The sequence below is a fragment of the Pan troglodytes genome, chromosome 1 (assembly GCF_028858775.2).
Source record: "Pan troglodytes isolate AG18354 chromosome 1, NHGRI_mPanTro3-v2.0_pri, whole genome shotgun sequence".
In the NCBI taxonomy this organism is placed as follows: domain Eukaryota; kingdom Metazoa; phylum Chordata; class Mammalia; order Primates; family Hominidae; genus Pan; species Pan troglodytes.
The window spans coordinates 211,576,427-211,599,386 of NC_072398.2; the positions used below are offsets into that span (position 1 = coordinate 211,576,427).

The 22,960-nt window shown below is 42.1% G+C and overlaps 2 protein-coding genes across 3 annotated transcripts in view; both read right to left on the reverse strand.

Moving 5' to 3' along the window:
* Positions 1-517: 517 nt before the first annotated feature.
* The window catches only part of MICOS10 (mitochondrial contact site and cristae organizing system subunit 10), a 29,714-nt gene continuing 7,271 nt past the window's right edge, over positions 518-22,960 (reverse strand). The window contains exons 2-4 of one of the 2 annotated variants that reach the window (XM_009449727.4): positions 5,017-5,064; positions 3,576-3,685; positions 518-760 (exon numbers count right to left, since the gene is read on the reverse strand). In XM_009449727.4, the coding sequence (XP_009448002.1) occupies positions 746-760; positions 3,576-3,685; positions 5,017-5,064 (173 nt within the window). In that variant the 3' untranslated portion in view covers positions 518-745. The remainder of the gene's footprint in view (positions 761-3,575; positions 3,686-5,016; positions 5,065-22,960) is intronic. The other variant, XM_016939309.4, reaches the window with a different exon arrangement.
* Positions 18,531-21,377, reverse strand: LOC743289 (small ribosomal subunit protein uS11-like). The gene has a single exon (XM_054680204.2). The coding sequence runs from the start codon at positions 19,046-19,048 to the stop codon at positions 18,536-18,538; it is 513 nt and encodes a 170-aa protein (XP_054536179.1). The 5' UTR covers positions 19,049-21,377; the 3' UTR covers positions 18,531-18,535.

The window sequence follows — 22,960 nt, forward strand, 5'->3', positions numbered from 1 at the left end:
CTGCTATGTGAAGATAAAATTAACCCCAATCGGGCTCCTCCGGCCAGGTGGGTATGCCATGAGCTTTCCTCCGCCCTCCAGAGCTGAAGCTTGGACTGTCTCAAGCTCTATGAAGCTGCAGGACTTGACTTCAATGGAGTGGGCCATCCACACAGCCAGGATTCTTCCCCTGCTAATACAGCAGCAGCGGGACCGCCTTGCAGTAGGCACAGCGGAGATGTGCCCTGCCAGGTCCCCAGGTGAGAACACACAAAGAGGTGCCACAGAAGGAAAGGCGCCTTAAGACATCAGTCATCTCCATCAGGCCACGCAGCAGCAATCTTCAACTTCTGATTACGAGGTGGAAGCAGTTCTGAAAACTACGCGTGAGGGGGCAAGTGGGAAGGATACCCAACAACTGGTTTCAGGGGGTTCTCAGAGAGGCTGTGAGCAGGTGGCTACAGCTGCTGGCAGTTCACACACAGTCCTCCTCATGCTCAGAGACCAAAGGTGAAGAAACAAAGGCCATGCAATGGACTTCCTATTTTTGTTTAATTTATTTAAGACCACCTCCTTACAACTTCCAGAGAGAAAATACAAAACAAGAAACAGACTTGGTTTCAAATGCATAACCAGGTGCTGGAGTTTAAAGCATTACTGATAACATTGTTACAGAAGAATGGCAGCTTACTCCAGGGCACTTCAGTATTCCTGAGGAATAAACATGATTTCTCTTGTCCTCCCGCTGGGATGTTCTCAGGTGAAGTCACTGCTCCTGCTCCTGTAAAGCAAGGACATTCAGCTTAAAACTGTGCAGACGGCATTCTGACAACCCTCTCTAATTGCTGTATCAGGTCAGACCCAAAGGGCCAGAGGCCAAAACCTTATCACACTGTTTACATTAAAACTGTCTCACAACAGGACTATGTACACCCTACCTAGGTTCCTAAGAGTGCCCTCCAGCCCCAATCTTCCAGGGAGAAGAGTGGGAAACAAGTGGAACAGGGCCAAACCATCATGACCTGGATAACAATTCCTAAAATCTGTCGAAGGCGTCCCAGGGGAGTGGGGAGAGCATGGTTCTCATCAGCCTACGAACTACATGGCCTTGCCAAGTTTCTCAACCCCGGTAAGAGTCTGCTTTCTCATCAGCTGAATGAGGATAGTAACATCTCTCACAAATCCACTGGCAGGTCTAGAGGGAAAGATTATTAAAGATAAAGCACCCAGGATGGTCCTGGGGGCAGATTGGGCACTCAGGAGGCAGTTATTACAATAGGACTACACTGAATAAGCCCAGGTTGGGATTTTGCTCCATTTTTCAGGGAATGGAGGATGACAACATCGAGGCACAGACTCAAGTCCAGATAAAGTTACAAGGCCATTTTGGAGCAGGACACACAAATGTAAAAAATGGAACAATATTTTCCACAGGAACTCCCAGCCATTAAATACATAATATGCATATAATCACCCCTGAGCCATTATCCCTGACAACTCAGTTTGGAACAATGGAAATGTTTTAAGCAAAAGACCTAAAGCTTCTCTGTCTGCTCCTTTCGGTTCTCCCCACAATCAGCTCTGGTGCCAGGAAAGCGAGGAGCCAGGGAGTGGTGGAAAAGGCCGGCTGCCGGCTTCAGTGCCACACAGCTGCGCCTCTTCTTGCATGGTCCCTGTGATGACCTCACTCTTGCTTTGGTGCAGAGATGGCTCCCCTACTCCCATCTCTCCAGCAGACATGGGCTGGCTGCAGGCAGCTGACGGTTTGAGCAGGTTCTAAAATGGCAGGTGCAGGGCCGTGGTAGGATACTGCTACTTCGGATTTGGTGGCCCTTGTGGCCACAGCTCCTGACTAGAATTAGGACATGCATTTGTACCACATTTTCCACTCTACTTGTTGTTACAGTGGAACAATGGACAAGTCAATCACCCTTTTTGGGCTGGCCTCATCTATAATAACCAATGTTTTTATATATTTCGTACTTCACAGCTTAAAAACATTTTGTGTCTAAATCTCACAACAACACTATAGGTAGAAATTATTACCCTCATTTTATGGAGGAAAATGGAAGCTCAGAAGTGAAACAACTTAAGATCACACAGGAAGCAAGTGACAGGCTTGCACCCAGGTCTCCTGGCTTCTGTGCCCTTTCCACTAGCCCCACTGCAGCCCCGTTCACAGTGATTCTAGCCCAAGAGTAACCTGGAAAGCTGAGGCTTCTGTGCATGCAGGGAATGTGAAGTTTTTCACTGAAAATTGTGCTGCTACAAAGGTTATGCCTTAGTAAGCCTGAGGCCATCAGCACTTACCTCTAATAGAATAATTTACCTCATTCATTCATTTTACATTTATTTGAGTGCCTATTTTGTTTCAGGCCCTGGGAATACAAAATAAGTGCCACCTCTGTCCTTGGGCACCCAGCCTCCAATGTTCCTGTCACTTAAACCCCACAGTAACTAATCATCAAGTAAGGAAAATACTGCTACACACGAAGCCCTGAGGAAGCCTGCTGCCCTCTTCCCTTTGGAGGTGTGGGTAAGAAGTTTCCAGCTTGTGTGCAGCATTAAAAATCCACCTGAAGGCCAGGCACAGTGGCTCACACCTATAATCCCAGCACTTTGGGAGGCCGAGACGGGTGGATCACCTGAGGTCAGGAGTTCGAGACCAGCCTGGCCAACATGGTGAAACCCCACCTCTACTAAAAATACGAAAATTAGCCAGGCGTGAGTGGCTCGTGCCTGTAATCCCAGCTACTCGGGAGGCTGAGGCAGAAGAATCGCTTGAACCCGGGAGGCGGAGGTTGCAGTGAGCCAAGATTGTGCCACTGCACTCCAACCTTGGTGGCAGAGTGATACTCCATCCCCACAAAATAAATAAAATAAAATAAAATAAAATAAAAATAAAAATCCACCTGAAGACAGGACTTCAGCAGAATGTGAGACTTACAGTCCAGACTGCCTTCTTCAATTAAAAAGCAGAACCACGGCCTGGCCAACATGGTGAAGCTCCGTCTCTACTAAAATACAAAAATCAGCCAGGCATGGAAGCAGGTGCCTGTAATCCCAGCTACTCAGGAAGCTGAGGCAGGAGAATCACTTGAACCCGGTTGCAGTGAGCCAAGATGGCACCACTGCACTCCTGCCTGGGCGACAAAGCAAGACTCCGTCTCAAAAAAATAAAACAAATTAATAAAAAGCAGAATCATGGCTGAGTCCCGGAAGTCTTTGGGTTTAGCTTAAGTATATGTGAGATGTTTACAGGGCACTCTGAGCTCTTAAACGAAAAGTGCTACTTACAGATAGTTAACACAATCTACCTTACCATTGATGATAAACATTCAAGCAGGCTCCTTAATTGCAATCGGCTAGCACATGAGTATATATCTGAACGTACATATGCATCTGAAGGCACAGGGGAGACTTTAGCACCAAAGCAGTGATGACATCACTGAAGGCCAAACAGCAATTAGTATCTGAGAGTGGTGCCACAATGACACACATGGTTTACTCATTACAAACAGTCTAAAGAATTCTTCAGGGGCTCAGGAGAAATCTTTTTCTTCTGAAGGAAAGAGAAATAAATATTCTGTACATACTTTGACATATTTTCCGTGTAGAAGATATGGAGCCTGGAAATCATGCTGACAGTTGGAATAAGCCATTCCTAATCCCATGCCAGAACCGAAGGCTAATGGCCACATTCTTCCTAGTGAGCAAAAAAGGGAAAATCCCAATAGGGAATTATTAAGAGAAGATAAAGCTCCCCATCCTCTTAAATACATTACATTTACTTAGGGTTCAATAAATATTCAACGTGCATCATACTAATGACTATAATAACCATACATTTTTATCAATGTTTCAATGGCCCCAAAAAAGAGGTGTAAATTAGTGAAGTTATTAATTTAGCAAATACTTGTTAAGTGCCTATGCTGATAAGTTTGAGGAAAATAAGTAGTAAAGGCCAGGCGCGGTGGCTCACGACTGTAATCCCAGCACTCTGGGAGGCCTAGGCGGGCGGATCACGAGGTCAGGAGATCGAGACCGTCTTAGCCAACATGGTGAAACCCTGTCTCTACTAAAATACAAAAAATTAGCCAGGCATGGTGGTGTGTGCCTGTAATCCCAGCTACTTGGGAGGCTGAAGCAGGGGAATTGCTTGAACCAGGGAGGCAGAGGTTGCAGTGAGCTGAGATCGCACCACTGTACTCCAGCCTGGCGACAGAGCAAGACTCCGTTTCAAAAGAAGAAAAAAAAAAAAAAGTAGTAAAATATGAAAACACTAGATAAACCTTTTAACTTCTCTATATCAGTTCTAATCATCTGCTCAGTTTAACTAATATCTTAGCCAGTAAGATGCATGAATTCTAAAAAGATGTAAGCATTTTACCGATATTTACATGCTTTGATTGTAGTAGTAAGTCATGGGGTTTATTTAAGCCACTCTGTAAGTGATTCTTTCATATCAGCACTATGTGTTAATTATGATTCTCTAGTCAAGTATTTCCCACTGGTTCTTCACAGAAAGAGGTCAAAAGGATCCCTCTGGCATCTATTCGGTATCCAAACTTCAGAAGTTCTTCCACAGAATGAAAAGAATATTGCCTGCCCTTTGCTTAGGATAATTTTTGACCAAGAAGTGTGTGTATTTCTGGTCTACTTGTTTCTATTACCAGCAGGATTCTCATTTTCAATTCCTCTAGAAAAAATTATAATTAATTAGAAATATCTGAGCGTGTAGACTTGGCCAAATGACTCACTGGCATCAAGTACAGGCTTTTGCAATGATATCATATTTAGGATAACAGGCACCCTGCCTCAGTGCCCAGGGGAATGCTGGAGATGCCCAACCCATTTTGACCTCTTTCAAGTCCACATTCTTTATCTAATTCATTTTATAATGGGCTACCTAACCCCATAAATGGATGGGTTGGCAACCCACAAATTGATGGGTTCCCAATGTGTCCTCTGGAAGTGTCCCTGCTACGTATATGTATACACTACGACATTATGTTGAAAAGACAGAGTGACACTTACTTTTAAAGAAGGTAAGTGAGAAAACAATTCCTAATCCAAAACCAGTACCTACAAAGAGGGAGAAAAAACATGCTAAATCTCATAGCAGTAACTTCACAAAGATAACATTAACATTTCTTAAATGTGAACATCGTCAAACAGATTTTTTTTCATAATTTGGTAGAGAATTAATTTTCTAATTTCTAACCGTCTTTATTTGTCAGAGGTTTTACAGATGCCTTTGGTTCTCCTGCCCAACATGAAATAAAAACTTGACTCCCTGTTCTCTCTAGACAAGTTGCAGGGTGTGGGGCAGGGGAACAAGCCAGGAGACTGTTCTAGAGTGGACCCTCTCTACACTGCTGGCAAGGAGCCTCCAGCATCCTGGGCTCTCCTACCCACCTCAAAGAGGGATACCACAGCCAAAACATGAGATAGTGCCAACAGGACGCTCCCCTTGTCACCTCGGCACTTGGAGTGATGGCTACTTTTTGAGGAAGATAAAAAGCAGTAATCCAGAACAATTCCTAAAGGCTGAGCTATCACACAAGCCAGAATATCTAGGCAGAGGAAAAAGACGGCCCTCCAGAGCCCCAGATGAAGAAAATGACTTGCCCAAGGATATTGTTTAGTTAGTTGCGGAACAGTCATCTGGGCTCAAGTCTGCCAGACTCCAATGCTACTGTACCCGCCATGTCCAGATGTTGGATTCCTCTCCAGTTTCAACCCCTAAACAATTACTACCCCTCAAGGGAAATTGGAATGTCAAGATTTCTACTGCCAGTGAAATACAGCCAAAACATGATTGTGCTCCCCATACAGCTCAGAATGCTAGACAACCTGGGTAGTAACAAGTCTTCACAAAGCCAAAAGGGCCTGTTAGATTCATTCCCAGACCAATCCTACCTCACAAGTCACAGACACAAGAAGTTGACCTGGTAGGTGTGATTCAAGAACCTCAGGGACATGGAAGCCATTGATACTGATATTCCTTGGCAAGACTCTGCTGTTGCTTGGTTTATAAAATGGTACAGGGTTCAATTTTAAGGCGACTTGCCTCACTCCTTGCAGCTGGAAGATGAGTAAGACAGTAAATCGGTACTAGAAAATGAGGTAAAGGATTTGGACTAGCTTACAGATTCCAAACCAGGCAACGGAATGGGGAGATAGGCCAGTAAAAACATAATGGCTTACAATCAGAGCTTTTGCTCTTCTCCATCTGGAGGCAATTTTTTGGCAAAGAAATCAAAAGCCCCAAAGGAAAATATTTCAGCATTTTTCTTGTCCCTCTGACTCCATGCCTGTCTCTTCTATTTTCCCCCAAGGAGAAAAAGCTCTCTGATGCTCAACTTTTCCTAGCAGTAGACCAAGAATTATACCGACTCCATTGCTAACAGTACTACTCAATCAAAAAGATGAGCAATGCTTCCACATCAATCAACATCAAGTAGAAAATCTTTAATCTCTAGAATTCAGATATATGCCCAACCACCCAGTTTTGCTCCTATTATAGGCATTTATCTGCAAGTATAAATATGAAGTAAGAATCAACAGTTCAGACCAGCAAAAAGGAGTTATCAAAGAATGTGCTCTATGGTCTTAGTTCAACTGGGCTGCTGTATCTTCAATTCTTAAAGGTGATTTTTCCCTCATTTCTGTATTTTTAAGACAAAAAGCAATAAGACTATTCTCTTCGGAAAAAAAATAATTCAGAAAATGATTTTTAATTGCAATGTTTTACTTAAAGTTAGCTATCTCAGTTACTTAAAAGATAAACAATGGTGGAACCGCTGATGAGTTTTACAGATTCAAGTTCTCACATGCACAATTCTCTTTTAAAAGGCAACATGTTGCTTCAAAGAAGTCCCACCTGATCGGGGGACACCAACTCTGCAGCTGTTTCCACTAAAGATTGGCACCTCTAGGCCAGGTTTAAACTTCATAACAATAAAACATGAAAGGTTTGTCTTACAATAAAAACAAACCAACATGGAAAAGAGAAGAGTTTTCTCTGCCTTTGGCCACTTTTTGTTGCTGTTGCATGACAAGCTCTTTTGAGGGAAAAAAGCCAAAGGAAAAAGTACAAAGCATTTTTCACCTTCCCTGGAAGCAAATATTTAACAATGAATACAGTTTATATAACTTTGCCTTCCCTAGCTTAAGCCTGTTCTCAAAAGTCCATGCTGTCTGAAATGACAAATAACCCTAAAGTAAAGAAATGCCTGATTATAGGTACACATCTTCCTCATGGCAAAGGCCAGTTGTGGGTGTGTGGTAGGGGGTGGGGAACATAACAAAGGAGCCTTATGGAATTAACATTAGGCACAGGGCCATGCTCTGAAACCATGCCTTTTGGAGAGGAAAAAGAATTGGCACATACTCCTCTAAAATGAAATTACTCTGAATCAATCTAACCATGCAATTTAATGCATGCCTAGTGCCCAACAGAACATCATAAAACCGGCTAGTAGATACACATTTTTAAGAAGGAGCAATTCCTTAACATTTCATCGGATGATATTTTAACAGTAAAAAGAACAGAAAACTCTGCGCCCATGAACTATAAATACAATACTGATCAGATACATAAAATAATAGGCCTTATCTTATGCTTAAGAGGATTTTACAACAAATTTAAAAGGAGAACAACCAATGGAGGTGCAGCAATGTACACCTTAAGCCACCTTTTGGTAAGAAAAGGGGGAAAATGTATGTTGTTGTCCATTACAGTTATGGACAATTTCTAGTTGCTCAATGCAACTGTATTTTACATTTAGAAAAATCTTTGTTCTCACCATGCCACAGATCATAAAGCTTTACCTCACTGCAAATAATTAGAAGCAAACATAATCAGCAGGAATTAACAAGTAGGCTATATAATCTGATTGCAGTCTTTGGGCAGCAATGTATTTTGGATGTTAGCCCCTAACAGAATGAGCTGTAGTCATATATGCTCCTGTACGACCAACTTCACAAAAGTTCCAATTGCCTATGGACTTTCAATGAAGGAAGAACAACTCACTGAAGAGGAACAGAAACAGAAATTCACTTTGAAATATTTCTATAATAGATCACAGGGGAAAAAAGACTATAGACCCATTTCATCTATCAATAACTTATGGCAATTATTAAGACCTCACTCCAGCTTACATGTAACATTTTCAACAAGGCTCCTATATTCATAAGCCTAAGGTATAGTTGTCAGTGCTACATTTTACTCTACATCTAAAAGATTAGTTAAAATAGCAAAGTAACTCCATTTTATTTTGTATAACTTACATCAAGATGCATGAGCAAAAACTTAAGTACCATATTCAACTGGCAGTTCACAAATATGAGAAGCTACAGGAATTACCAGTCTTTAAGATCCTAGAAGCCTTGTGCCAGACAACTTCTTCATTCTTACATGTCTGAAAGAAAGGATCCAATTTCTAAATAAATGCTGGATGTACTCTCCTGCTGAGTGAGTGGCTAGAGCACTGATGCTGCAGCAAGACAGGCCGGGCCCAAACCGCTGCTCCGGTCCCTATAAGTCACCTCTCTGACCCCAGGCCAATTAGTCAACCCTACCCAGCCTCAACCTGCTCATCTGTAGAGTGAAAACAACATTACAGGGTTGCTACATTAGAAAAATGGAAAGTCTCTAATAGTGTCTGACATGGAATACACTAAGTGGTAGTTAAGTTCTGCCACCTCCCTGATAAAAGATTTCAGAGGTGTAATACAGGCTGCGTGCAGCAGCTCATGCCTGTAATCCCAGCACGTTAGGAGGCCAAGATGGGAGGATCGCTTGAGCCTAGGAGTTTGAAACCAGCCTGGGCAACACAGTCAGACTGCATCTCTACAAAAACAAAAACAAAACAAAATAATAATAATAATAATAATTAATAAATAAATAAAAATCAGCCAGGCATGATGGTGCATGCCTGTGCTCCCAGCTACTCAGGAGGCTTGGGTGGGAGGATCATTTTAGCCTGGGAGTTGAGGCTGCAGTGAGCCATGATCATACCACTGTATTGCAGCCTGGACAACAGAGTGAGACCTTGCCAAAAAAAAAAAAGTGTAGTATAATAGCTAATCCTTTATTAAAATACAACTCACTGGCTGCATAGGATCACACTGTGGATAAGCCACAGCTGAAAATCAGAACCAGTTTTTTCCTACCCTTTGCACAGTTGACTGTATTTCATTGACATCAGTAATTGTTTATATGACACATCAGGCTTTGGTGTGTGTATGTGTATATATATACATATATATATACATTTTTTTAATAGAGGATCCTTTCAGACTTAGTGCTTAACTAGACCATTTTGCTTTAAAATGTAATCAATATTTTCCTAGAGTTGTCTTGTGTCTAATAAAGCTGTATTTGTGCTTTGAACATGAATTTATATCAAACTGACCTATTTATAATGGCCGTGCTTCCTGTTCAATCGTGTTTCTGTCAACGCTATTACAATCATCAAATGCATGTGTTATGACAGAACAAACAAGAATGTGCCTTTATAGAAAATACCCTTGGAAATGAGTTTAGTGAGAATTACATTTCCAAGACACATTCCTGATTTATGAAAGATGCTCAGGGCCCCATTAATGAGGGAAAAAATAGTTTTAAGTCAGCTTCAAACTGTGTTACTTAATCCTTTGAGGAAAAGACAGATTGTCCCAGGTGTCCACATGTAAATGCCATTCATGTGAATTAACCAGGAAAGTGCCAGACCAAAGACCCAGAGATGGTGAATTTAGTCTGTATTAATCAGCTTCTCAAAAGTCAACACTGACAAAGAGCATTTAGGAAACATACTAAGAAGGTGGCTATTTTACAAGACCTTACCCTTCCTGTGGCTATCTGGACTAGACAGAGGCTGGAACATCTGCAGGGATTTCTCGGGTGGACATCAATTACCAGGATTCTGATTAGAACAAGCAAACAAACTAGGCAACGGAAAGAAACAAAGGTATGAAAGGTAAATGTGGAGTCATTACTGGTGTGCTCTGCTTCAAGAAAAGCCAAACTCAAAAAGGGGTCCTTTTAAATGAGTGTGTACAGCACTTAGTTCAACTTTCAGAATGCTGACAGCCATACAGCTCCCAAGAATGCATAAAACAAGAAACATAGCTGGAGACATTTTACCAAAATATAATTAGTTAATGCACATGTGGATACAGTATATAGGAAAATGAGAAGCAGCTCTGAAGATTAATTATTAAAGGGAAGCTGAGAAAAACAGATACAAAATTGCCAAGTTTAGATAAACACATTAAAGACAGATCACATTTATGGGGGGTGTGCTTTGGAGGTACTAACATCTACAAAGCGTCAGGCAGTGTACCACATTATGAAGTTTATTATGAAAACCTCATATTATAATGAAACCTTATGAAAACCTATAAAAAGTAGAATTCAAACCCAGGCTGTCTGACTCCAAGTCATGGCTCTTTCCTACACAAAGGGATAGACCTCATGGAGAGGTCAGCAGAGCAGCAAGGTGACTGTCTCTTGTTACATACGACAACAATGTGTTTTTCTCGATTTTAACACTATCCATGGTTAATTTATGACTATGTTACTCTGCAGACCCTCAAGGAAACAGAAACCATAGATGTTTGACTTACAGGAGTGGTAACAAAAACCTGAATTACTTAGAATCAATGAGAAATTGCAACAAATCAAGCCAGAGAATACTTTCCTTCCCTCTGTGCACTGGCTGGAGATACAATAAATCCAAATGCGCTGAGGCCTATAAACTGCTGAAAAGGGTATTTCTATGGACTCCCTTTTTCCCTAACATCTCCAATATCTCCAGCTCTTCCTCATCTGTAGCAACAGTAACTGGATTCTCATCCTTGTGAAATTAAATATAAGAATCGGGGATTCATTATATCCTATTTATACATCATTATAGCTATTGTGTTGCTGCCTATTCCTATGATTCAAATAAAAAATTCAATGGAAAGTGGCCGGGTGCAGCGGCTCACACCTATAATCCCAGCACTTTGGGAGGCCGAGGCAGGCGGATCACCTGAGGTCAGGAGTTCGAGACCAGCCTGGCCAACATGGTGAACCCCATCTCCACTAAAAATACAAAAATTAGCTGGGCAGTGGCATGCGCCTGTAGTCCCAGCTACTCGGGAGGCTGAGGCAGGAGAATCACTTGAACCTGGGAGGCGAAGATTGCAGTAAACGAAGATCACGCCAACTGCACTCCAGCCTAGGCGACAGAGCAAGACTCCGTCTAAAAAATAAAAATTAAAAAAAAAAAATTCAATGGAGAAACAGTATCATTAATGTATTTCCCTTACACACACTGACTTGATCAACATTTATTAACATTTATTAAGTAAAAGGCACCGGGGAAGATTTCCTTTATCCTTGGAGAATCTCAGTCCAATATAGAGTGTTTATTCTTTGAAAAATGGAAAGTTCAGCAGGGTGTGGTGGCGCACGCCTGTAGTCCCAGCTCTGCTTGGCGGCGGTGGGGGGCTGAGGTGGGAGGATCGCTTGAGCCTGGGAGGTCAAGGCTGCAGTGACCCCTGATTGTGCCACTGCACTCCAGCCTGGGCAACAAAGCGAGACTCTGTCTTGGGGGAAAAAAAGGAAAGTGTTGTACAATGATTATTCTTCAGTTTTGAGGTTATGTGGATTTGGGGTAAGACAGGTTAAAACGATTGTGAATACTATTAGATTATTTACTAGCTGTGTGTCTCAGTTCTTGGGCAAACTATATAACTTCTCTATGTTTCAGTTTCTGCATATGGCAAAGAAGAATACTAACAGTGCCTTTCTGTAACTGGGGAATAGTGCGGATGAAACCGCATAAGATGTGTAAAACACTTGGAAGACTAGCACATTGCACATAGTAACTGTGGTTCACCTTCTTCCTCCACAAAAAAACATTTCAAGAACAAATCAAAAGTCCAAATATTTACTGAGCACTAAAGGGCAAGAGTACTGGCTTCAGCAAGGGTCAGAGAGAAATAAGACAGTCTCTTCCCTGGGGAGCTTGTGATCAAGAAGGGTAAGAAGTCAGAAAGAAGTCCATTTTACCCAGAAAACCGTCCAAAAGCAGAACCTCAGTGCCATGAAAGGACAGTGTTCTGTGGGTCCAGAGAAGGAGGATGGGAATACATTTGGCTAGGAAGATTTTTTTTAAGTTTTCAAGAAGGTGGCACCTGAGTTGTCTCAGAAAGGCAGACATTTAACAGCCAGAGTTTGTGGAGACGGGAACGCACTCCACTCAGTGGCAGAAAAGCAGGGCTCTGCAGGGAACTGAGGAGTGGCCCAATCCAGCTGAAGCATAAGGCACGTCCAAGAGGACAGCAGGAGAGGAGGCTACAAAGGAATCTTGGGCCATTCTGCAGAAGGCACCAGAAGCTGGGTCTGCAGCACTTCACTCAGTCAGCAGTTGGCTTCCCTGAAGAATGTGTTAGAAGGAATAACACGACTGAAGCTCTGCTCTAGGAAGACTCTTCTAAGGTGTGTAGGATTGCTTGGAAAGGAAGAGCATCTTGCTGGCAGAATTCACAGGACTTAACAATTGATTAAGAGAGTGAGTGGTGGCTGGGCGCGGTAGCTCACACCTGTAATCCCAGCACTTTGGGAGGCCGAGGCGGGCAGATCACGAGGTCAGGAGATCGAGACCATCCTGGCTAACACAGTTAAACCCCGTCTCTACTAAAAATACAAAAAAAAAAAAAAATTAAAGTGAGTGAGTGGTGTGTGTGTCTAACAGAGACAGGAGAGTGAATGTGTGTGTGTGAAAGTGTGTGTGTGAGAGAGTGTGTGTGTGTGTGAAAGAGAGAGTGGGTGTGTATGTGTGCGGGTGTGTGTGTATCTGGGCTTTTTTTTATAAGGGAGGTGAATGGGGGAAGGCTGCCAAAGAAAAAGCTGAGAACTTCTACCTGGATAATTATAAAAACAATGATGCTACTTATAACAGGCATCAGATAATCTTTTAACATTAAATTCCCTTAATCAATCTAAAATATAACTTGATTCTTGAACCCGGGAGGCGGAAGTTGCAGTGAGCTGAGATCACGCCACCACACTCCAGCCTGAGTGACAGAGCAGGACTCTGTCTCAAAAATAAATAAATAAATAAAATATAATTTAACTTGATTTATAAAAACATCTACATTGTTTTCTGGAATAGTAAATAAAGGGAATAGCATTCACTAAGCACTTATGCTCAAGGATTAAATTTTCTCATCTAATCTTCACAATAAACTTATTTTATGAGCTCCATTTTATAGAGATACTGAGGCACAGAAAGGTGAAGTCACTTGCCTCAGGTCAGACATGTGAGATGTGAGCCAGGCAGCCTGACTCCAGAGGCGTGGTGCTTCATCCCCACACTATACTGCTCCCAGTGCAGCCTCCTCACAGACGTAGGAAGCTATTATAATACATTTTAAACCCATCACAGGAAAACTAAACATCTTCCAAACTTCTTTCTGGCCAACATTATGTGTGGGCATTTCCTTAGTTATACAAACCGTGTACCCACTGTGTGCCAGGTACTATGCCGCGCCCTGGGGAATGATAAGTTCCCGCACTATGTTCACTGTTCCAGTGTTGGAGCCAACTGATAATCAGACCCACAAAGTACAGGGTACAATGACAGAAACAGGATGTACTAGGAGCACTGAGGATACCCAAACTGTCCAGGAGGGTTAGAGAAGGAAGTGGGAGGTAAGGTGGCAAGAGATAGGAGCTACAGCAAGCTCCTTGCTGCCAAATTATCAAGTGTAAGGTAGGAGATAAAGAACGACAACCTTTTATGCCATCCATGCTAAGGATCGTGGCCTCTACCCTGTAAGCAATAAGGAAGCAACAGAGGGAATTAAGTAGAGAAGCTATATATCAGATGTGTACTTTATGTAGTTCACTCTGGCAGCAATGAGGACAGATCTGAAGAAGCCGCCATCAGAGGTGAAAATACCAGTTGGCTTCTGCAGCCCCAAAGCAACTGCAAGTGGGAGCTAAGGTCCAGACTTCAGACCCTTCTCGGCTCATCTGACTGGTAATGTTACCACCTTGCATCCTGTGGTCTCTCAACAGCCCTCCCTCCACCTTTCCTGTATTCCATGATAGGCAGAAATGAAAGAGATGGTATGGAAGACAACCAGTACAGGCAAAGGCAAGGGTTTGACCAGGACTAGGAACTTCTGAGAAGGGGGAAGTGACCACACTTAACGACAATTCATAGGTCAGGGATCCGTAGGAAAGAGTATATTAAAAAGCCTCACGGACAAAGATAAACAGAAAAGGCAGTCAAATATTTTTAAGTACACCCATGTTTCTGCATTTAGGATGTGTTGATAAAATGATGATATCCGAAGTCAGCATCTGAAAAGGTGTTGAAAGAATGTGCCTGAGTTTCAGGCCTTCTGAGAGCCTGCTAAAATCTGGCAAGGACAGTAAGGCCAGGAAGCAGCACCCAGCTGACATGATAGTACAGCGGCACTGTGTTGCCCAGGCTGGAGTGCAGTGGAGCTACCTTGGCTCACTGCAACATCTGTTTCCTGGGTTCAAGTCATTCTCGTGCCTCAGCCTCCCAAGTAGCTGGGATTACAGGCACATACCCCCACACTCAGTTAATTTTTGTATTTTTAATGGAGGTGGGGTTCCACCACGTTGGCCAGGCTGGTCTCGAATTCCTGACCTCAGGTGATCCACCTGCCTCAGCCTCCCAAAGTGCTGGGATTACAGACATGATCCACCACGCCTGGCTAGAGTCTTTCTTAAAGGCTGCACTACTCTATCAAGCCCCATAAAAAACCTCTCCAAATCCCTGGACTTGCATACATTATAAAACTAAGAATTGGCCTGGCACGTGGCTCACACCTACAGCACTTTGGGAGGCTGAGGCAGGCGGATCACGAGGTCAGGAGATGGAGACCATCCTGGCTAACATGGTGAAACCCCGTCTCTACTAAAAATAAAAAAAAAATTAAAAAAAAAAATTAGCCAGGCGTGGTGGTGGGCGCCTGTAGTCCCAACTACTTGGGAGGCTGAGGCAGGAGAATGGCGTGAACCCAGAAGGCAGAGCTTGCAGTGAGTGGATATCGCGCCACTGCACTCCATCCTGGGTGACAGAGTGAGACTCCGTCTCAAATAAATAAATGAATTATAAAATTAAAAAACCTAAGAATTTAGCTTTCATAAAATGAGTGAAGAAAAAAAAAATCTTTTTTTTTTTTTTTTGAGATGGAGCCTCACTCTGTCACCAGACTACAATACACTGGCGCGATCTTGGCTCACTGCAACCTCTACCTTCCAGGTTCAAGCGATTCTCCTGCCTCAGCCTCCCAAATAGCTGGGACTACAGGCGCATGCCACCACGCCCAGCTAATTTTTGTATTTTTAGTAGAGACAGGGTTTCACCATGTTGGCCAGGCTGGTCTTGAACTCCTGACCTCAAGTGATCTGCCTGCCTCGGCCTCCCAAAGTGCTGGGATTATAGGTGTGAGCCATCGCGCCTGGCCTTAAAATATCTTCTAAAGTAGAAGTTATGAGCTAAAATAAATTTCAAGTTGAGACCAGGTATGGTGGCTCACACCTGTAATTCCAGCACTTTGAGAGGCCCAGGCAGGAAGTCACTGGAGTCCAGAAGGTCAAGGCTGCAGTGAGATGTGATTGTGCCACTGTACCCCAGCCTGGGTGACAAAGGAAGACCCTGTCTCAAAAAAAAAAAAAAAAAAAAAAAAAATCAAGTTGCAACTGGAATAAAGAGAAAGATAAGTTCTTCATAATCTTTTCTGGGAATACATAGAATTAGTAGCATTTATTTTAGTGTCAAGACAAAATATGTGATTGAAACAGTAATATGTTTTTGCATCTAATCAGAATAGGATATTTATAAGCTAACAAGCTCATGGTTTCTCACATACAGGACTATGCTGAAATGGTAAAGAAATTAAAAATTTTGACCAGGCGCAGTGGCTTGCACCTGTAATCCCAGCGCTTTGGGAGGCTGAAGTTGGGGGATCACTTGAGGTCAGGAGTTCGAGACCAGCCTGGCCAATATGGTGAAACCCTGTCTCTACTAAAAATACAAAAAGTGGCCAGGTGTGGTGGTGGGCGCCTGTAATCCCAGCTACTTGGGAGGCTGAGGAAGGAGAATTGCTTGAACCCGGGAGGTGGAGGTGGCAGTGAGCCAAGATCGTGCCACTGCACTCCAGCCTTCCAGCCTGGGCGACAGTGAGACCCTGTCTCAAAAAAAAAAAAAGAGAAATAAATAAAAAATTCCTACAGCAAATGAATTTCAATTTAGTCATCTGAAATGATGCCAAGAAACTAGCAGCTTTCTTAAGACTACCTTCCTAGTAAAAAGTGAATTATGTTGCTTAAATCAGTTGCTTTAGTTAATCATTTAAAATCTATCAAACAGGAATTCTGAGTGGTTTATATGTGCAGGTTCTGACAATCAGAAACGTTTGTTCTAACTTGTAAACATTTATCAAAGTAAGGTAAGTCTACAAATCTGTCGACAATTATGTCAGAGTGTTACAATAACTATAAATTATCCTAAGCATCCTAATGGCTTAGATTGGATAAAGAAAATTGAAGTAAAAGCACTAGATTTCGACTCCTCCCAAATATACCTTGTCTCTCAGTATCCGTTAAGATCAATCTGTTAGTGGGCATGGTGGTACGAGCCTGTAATCCCAGCTGCTCAGGAGGCTGAGGCAGCAAGATCGCTTGAGCCCAGGAGGCAGAAGTTGCAGTGAGCCACGATTGTGTCACTGTACTCCAGCCTGGGCAAGAGTAAGGCCTTGTCTCCAAAAAAAAAAAAAAAAAGCCGGGGGGTGGGGGGTGGGGGGAAGGGGTGACTTTGATTTGCTGTCTTCTTAGACCACCTCCTCATTTATCTAGAGCCTCCAACATTTTTTCTGATTTGTACTCATTTATCCTTTCTTTCCCTTTCATATTGTCTATCTAAAGAGCATTTTAAAACAATCTCTGCCTTCTATTTTTAAAAATGACAAGTTTACAAGACCTAAGAATCATGGGCTATGCTTTTTTTCTTTTTGAAATGGAGTCTCACTCTGTCCCCAGGCTGGAGTGCAGTGGAGCGATCTCAGCTAACTGCAACCTCTGCCTCCCGAGTTCAAGAGATTCTCCTGCCTCACCCTCCCGAGTAGCTGGGATTACAGGTGCGCACCACCACACCCAGCTAATATTTTTATTTTTAGTAGAGACGGGGTTTCCCCATGTTGGCCAGGATGGTCTCATCTCTTGACCTCGTGATCTGCCCACCTCGGCTACCCAAAGTGCTGGGATTACAGGCATGAGCCACCGTGCCCAGCCAGGCTATGCTTTCTTTAGTCATTTTAATTATTCTGTTTTTCCCCCCTTTCCTTCATTAGATTGGTTTGTATTTCCTAGAAATGCGTATGTAAATATGTAAATAGAATCATAAAGTATGTATTCTTTTGTGTCCAGCTTCTATCACTCAACAAAATGATTCTGAAATGTATTCATGTTGTTTTATATAACAATAGTTGGTTTCCTTTTATTACAGATACTCCACTTTAAGGACAGTCCACATTTTGTTTTTCCATTAACCAGCTGATGGATATCTCAGTTGTTTCCAGTTTTTTAACTCTTACAAATAAAGCTGCTATGAACACGCATGTGTAAGTCTTTGTGTGGACACGTTTTCATTTCTCTTTGGTAAATATCTAGGAGTAGAATGGCTATATCATATGTTTAACTTTATAAGAAATGGCCAAACAGTGTTCCAAAGTGGTTCTACCATTTCCCATTCCCATGAACGGTGTATAAGAGTCCCAGTTGTTCCACAGCTTAATCAACACTTAGTATTGGCAGTTTTTAAAAATTTTAGCTATTTTAATGGGTGTGTAAATATATCTCATGATTTTAATTCGCTTTTCCCTAACAGCCACTGATGTTAAGTATCTTTTCATGTGCCTATCTGCCACTGGTATAATTTTACCCGTGTGTTGTCTTCCTATGATTAAAAAAAAAATTTTTTTAATTAGCCTGATGCGGTAGCATGCACCTGTAGTCCTAGCTACTTAGGAGGCTGATGTGGGAGGATCATGAGTCCAGGAGGCTGAGGCTCCCGTGACTGTGCCACTGCACTCCAGCCAGAGCAACAGAGTGAGATCCCATCTCAAAAAAAAAAAAAAAAAAAAAAAAAGCTGGGAAAAGTGGCTCACATCTTAAATTGCAGAATTTTGGGACACTGGGGCAGGAGGATTGCTCGAGGCCAGAAGTAGTAGCCTGAGCAACATGTGAGACCCTGAGTCTATGGGTGGGGGGGAACCTTAAAATTAAGAGATCTTTATGTATTCTAAGCCCTTTATCAGATATGTGTATTACAAATATTTTCTCCCATTCTGCGGCTTGCCTTTTTGTTTTCTTAATGGTGCCATTCAAAGAGCAAAAGTTTTTAATTTTTATCAAATCCAGTATATCAGTTTTCTTTGAAACTTGCTTTTTGTATTCCCCAAAATCTTTTCTGACTCCAAGGTCACAAAGGATTTTCTCTTACAGGTTTCACTTTTTTTATTTATTTTTTACATGAAGGCAATTTATTAACAGAAAATATTTTGAGGAATCTTGTTCACAGACGGCGACCACGGCAACCCCCTTCCTGAGAGTGCTGTCAGAGGTGATGGGGGTGACGTCCTCAATCCTCCCGATCTTCATACCCAAGCAGGCAAGGGCTCTGAGGGCCGACTGGGCCCCAGGTCCAAGGGTCTTGGTCCTATTTCCTCCTGTGGCCCGGAGTTGGATGTGTAGGGCAATGATACCCAGCTCCTTGCACCTCTGGGCCACATCCTGGGTGGTCAACATAGCAGCATATGGCGAGGATTCATCTCGGTCTGCCTTCACCTTCATCCCACCAGTCACACGGCAGATGGTTTGTTTGCCAGAAAGATCCGTGACATGGACAAAAGTGTCATTGAAGGATGCAAAGATATGGCAGACACCAAATACATTCTCCCCTTCAGCCACCTGAGGTCCGAGGTTGATGACCTGTTCTTCCTTCTTTTCCTTCCCCTTTCCAGGTGCCATTTCTGCACGTCGTCTCCAGACTCCACACGGGAAAGCTCTTATAGGTTTTATAGTTTTAGCTTTTATATTTAGGTCTACGACCCTTTTAAGTGAGGCTCATTTTTTTCTCTATATGGAAACCTAGTCGTTTTAGCATGGTTTGTTGAAAAGATTTTCCTTTCTCCATTAAATTGCCTTGTCAAAAACGAATTGACCATGTATGTATGGGTCTATTTCTGGACTTTATCCTACTCTACTGATTTACATGTCCAGCTCTTCTCCAACACCACACTGTCTTGTAGCTTTACTGCAAGCCTTAAAATCAGCTAATACAAGAATCTCAACTTTGTTCTTTTTAAAAATTGGTTTGACTATTTTGGATTGTTTACATTTTCAGAGTTTAAAAATCAACTTCTCAATTTCTATAAATTTCTTTGAGAGCTACTTTTCTTGCTGGAAAAACAGAGATAATATAAACTTCCCGAGTTGCTGGGAAAGCAAAAAAGAGATAATAGTGTACCAAATATGATGGCACATTAATAGGCATTCAATTAATGTTAGCTTTCTCTTTCTCTCTCTCTCGGCCCTTAAATAAACAGGATCCAATCTAGCAATGCCCTAACATTTCACTAGTGGGTCAGTGGCCATAGTAAAAATATTACTACACCAAATGACTTTTATAAGTAAATATTTGTGTTTTTACTTGGATTCAATACTGAAATGCACTTGCCAAAGAAAGCAATTCAGCATATTTACTAATAAACTGTTACAGGCCACATTTTAGGAAAGCATAAAACCACAGCCAGAACAAAAATTTAAGTATGTTTTCAAGTTCCACATAGCGCCTAATTACATTATTCTGTAATACTAACAGAATCTAGAAGGTCACAATGTTCCATTATTCACATTGCTGCTGCAAATGGAAAAAGTATTTTTGGTCACATTGTTTAAATATACATAAAACAAACAAAATGTGGCTACCCAATTCAACAATTAACGTGTACTAATTTAAAACCCAAACCAATAAACAACCAAAAGCATTTGAAGTATTTAAGTATAACCTAATTGATATCACTCCATGAAATAGAGAGGTATCAGTTTGCAAACACAGGCTACCAACAGGCAATTTTTGGTGAGCCACCAATGCTTTGTGGTAACCCACATCTATCAGATGAACTGATACTTAAAGAAAAACAATAATTTGCTTTCTTTTTCCATGACTATTCAATGGCCTCTTTCAGTATTTTTTTAAACATTAAAATGGCTTCAAACAATTTAACTAGACTTGATTATTGAATGAATACACAAAATCTGCTGGTTAACTTTAATCCTAAGGCAAGTCAGCTTCTAAGTCTTTTACTGTCCTACTTTTTTTCTTTCTTTTTTTTTTTTGGAGACAGAGCCTTCTTGTTCTGCCGCCCAGGTTGGAGTGCAATGGCCTGATCTTGGCTCACTGCAACCTCACCTTCCCAGGTTCAAGTGATTCTCCTGCCTCAGCCTCCTGAGTAGCTGGGATTACAGGCATGCGCCACCACACTCAGCCAATTTTTATATTTTTAGTAGAGATGGGGTTTCACCATATTGGCCAGGCTGGTCTCAAACTCCTGACCTCAGGTGACCCACCCTCCTCAGCCTCCCAAAGCGCTGGGATTACAGGTGTGAGCCACCGTGCCCAGCCCTGGCCATACTTTCGTAACAAGGAAGAAGCAAGGCCGAATCCTTTCTTTTCATAAAGATGAATGCATGACAAACCAATAACTTTCATCTGTTAACTGAGCTGCATATAATTAGAGACCTATCTCAAGACATACTAGAAATTAAGAAACTACAAAATGTTATTCCCCTCTCTGCCTCTCCTATTTGTCAAAAGCAACACCATGCTCATTTATGTAGGCTTGGCACCACCTGACTCCTCCCACTCCTGAGCCTGCATTTCAAGTTCTGTAAATATAAACTCTGTACTAGCATCATTATATCTCTCTTTTCCACTCCTGCTGCTCCCATCTTAGTTCATGCTTCCTCTCATTTGATCAGCTCATCTTTGGCAAGATTTTGCAATAATATACTAAGCTAGCTCCCTGCCCCCACATCCTAGCACTCCAGAGTGATTCATTCTCATCACATCAGTGATCTTTCTGAAATCAGAAATTCAACCATGTCACTTTTCAGCTTACCATTCAATGAATTTCTTCGAATGCTAAACACAGAATTGCCACACAACCAAGCAATTCCACTCCTAGGTATATATCCAAGAGAGATGAAAACATGTCCCATAAAAACTGGGGGGCTGAGCACCGTGGCATGCACCTGTAATCCAAGCTACTCAGGAGGCTGAGGCAGGAGGATCACTTGAGCCCAGGAATTTGAGACCAGCCTGGGCGAAACAGACCCCATCTCAAAACAAAACAAAAATGTGTACACTTGATCACAGCAGCATTATTCATAAAATTTAAAAGTGTAAACAAACTAAATGTCCACCAACTGACAAATAGATAAACAAGATGTAGTACAAATACACCACACAACATTATTTGGTGACAAAAAAGAATGATGAACAGATAAATGCAACAGCATGGATGAATACTGAAAACACTACCTAAGTCAAAGAAGCCGATACAAAAGACTACATATTATATAACTCTTTATGTAAAATGTCCAGCATAGGAGACTCCACAGAGACAAAAAGTAAATTGGTGGTTGCCTGGGGCTAAGGTAGGGGTGAGAGTTTGGGAATAGGAGCAGCTGCATTCAGTGTTTCTTTTGGGGGAAGCTAAAAATATTCTAAAATTAGATTGTGATAATTGCACAATTTGGTGAACAAACTAAAATTGTACACTTTAAATAGGAAAATGTATGCCATGAAATATATCTCAACAAAGTAGTTTAAAAAATCTCCACAACTTCCTACACCCTTCCACCTTTCCTGCCTCATCTTTTGTCCCTCCCCACATAAATCCTTTAACCCCAAAGGATAAAATCTCCTGCATTAACATGTGATAGCTACAAGAATGGGGTTCACCTTCCTACCCTTGCAGCTGTAGCCTGTGATCCTAAAGGAGGGATTCTGCCACCATGAGCTTCCACTGTAAAAATGGAGAAATATCTTACAAGGATATGAGATAATGATGTAAAATATAACATGCTCAGCACCGTGCCTGGCATGCGGTTAAGTGCTCAATAAGTGATGGTCATTCTCGTCATTCCCAGAAGGAACCAAAGTATCCCTCTCCTTTGGGACACCTTCAAGGAGTGAAACACACTCCCCCACCTGGTCCACCTATTAAATGTCTGCATATTTTCCAAAATGGGGGTCAAATGTCCCTCATCCTTTTCACATTCCTCAAGGCAGTAAGCCCCTCGAGGGTAGGGCCAGTGCCTATTCACCTGTGTGCCACCCCCTGCCAAGGCTTACCACAATACCTGGTACTAAATTGTTTCAAGAAGTACACATTAATGATTACTATTACATATATAAACAGGAATATTGATTATCAGACCTACAATAGCCACGACCCACAATAAGACCCACCTACGACCCACAATAGCCAAGATCAGGGTAAATGTGTTAATCATTTTAACTCTTTTACCTCTACTCTTCAGTGACAGCCTCCAGTTTTTATTTATTTATTTGAGACCAAGTCTCACTCTGTTGCCCAGGCTGGAGTGCAGTGGCTGCATCTTAGCTCACTGCAACTTGCAACTCCCGGGTTCCAGCGATTCTCATGTCTCAGCTTCTCGAGTAGCTGGGACTACAGGTGCGTACCACCACACCTGGCTAATTTTTTGTATGTCTAGTAGAGACTGGGTTTCACCATTGTTGGCCAGGCTGGTCTCAAACTCCTGGCCTCAAGCGATCCACCCACCTCAGCCTCCCAAAGTGTTGGGACTATAGGCATGAGCCACCGCACTCAGCCTCCAGTTAATAATATTTAG

Coding starts and splice junctions, on each gene's coding strand:
- LOC743289 (XM_054680204.2), bottom strand. CDS start 19,048: ATGGCACCTGGAAAGGGGAAGGAAAAGAAGGAAGAACAGGTCATCAAC.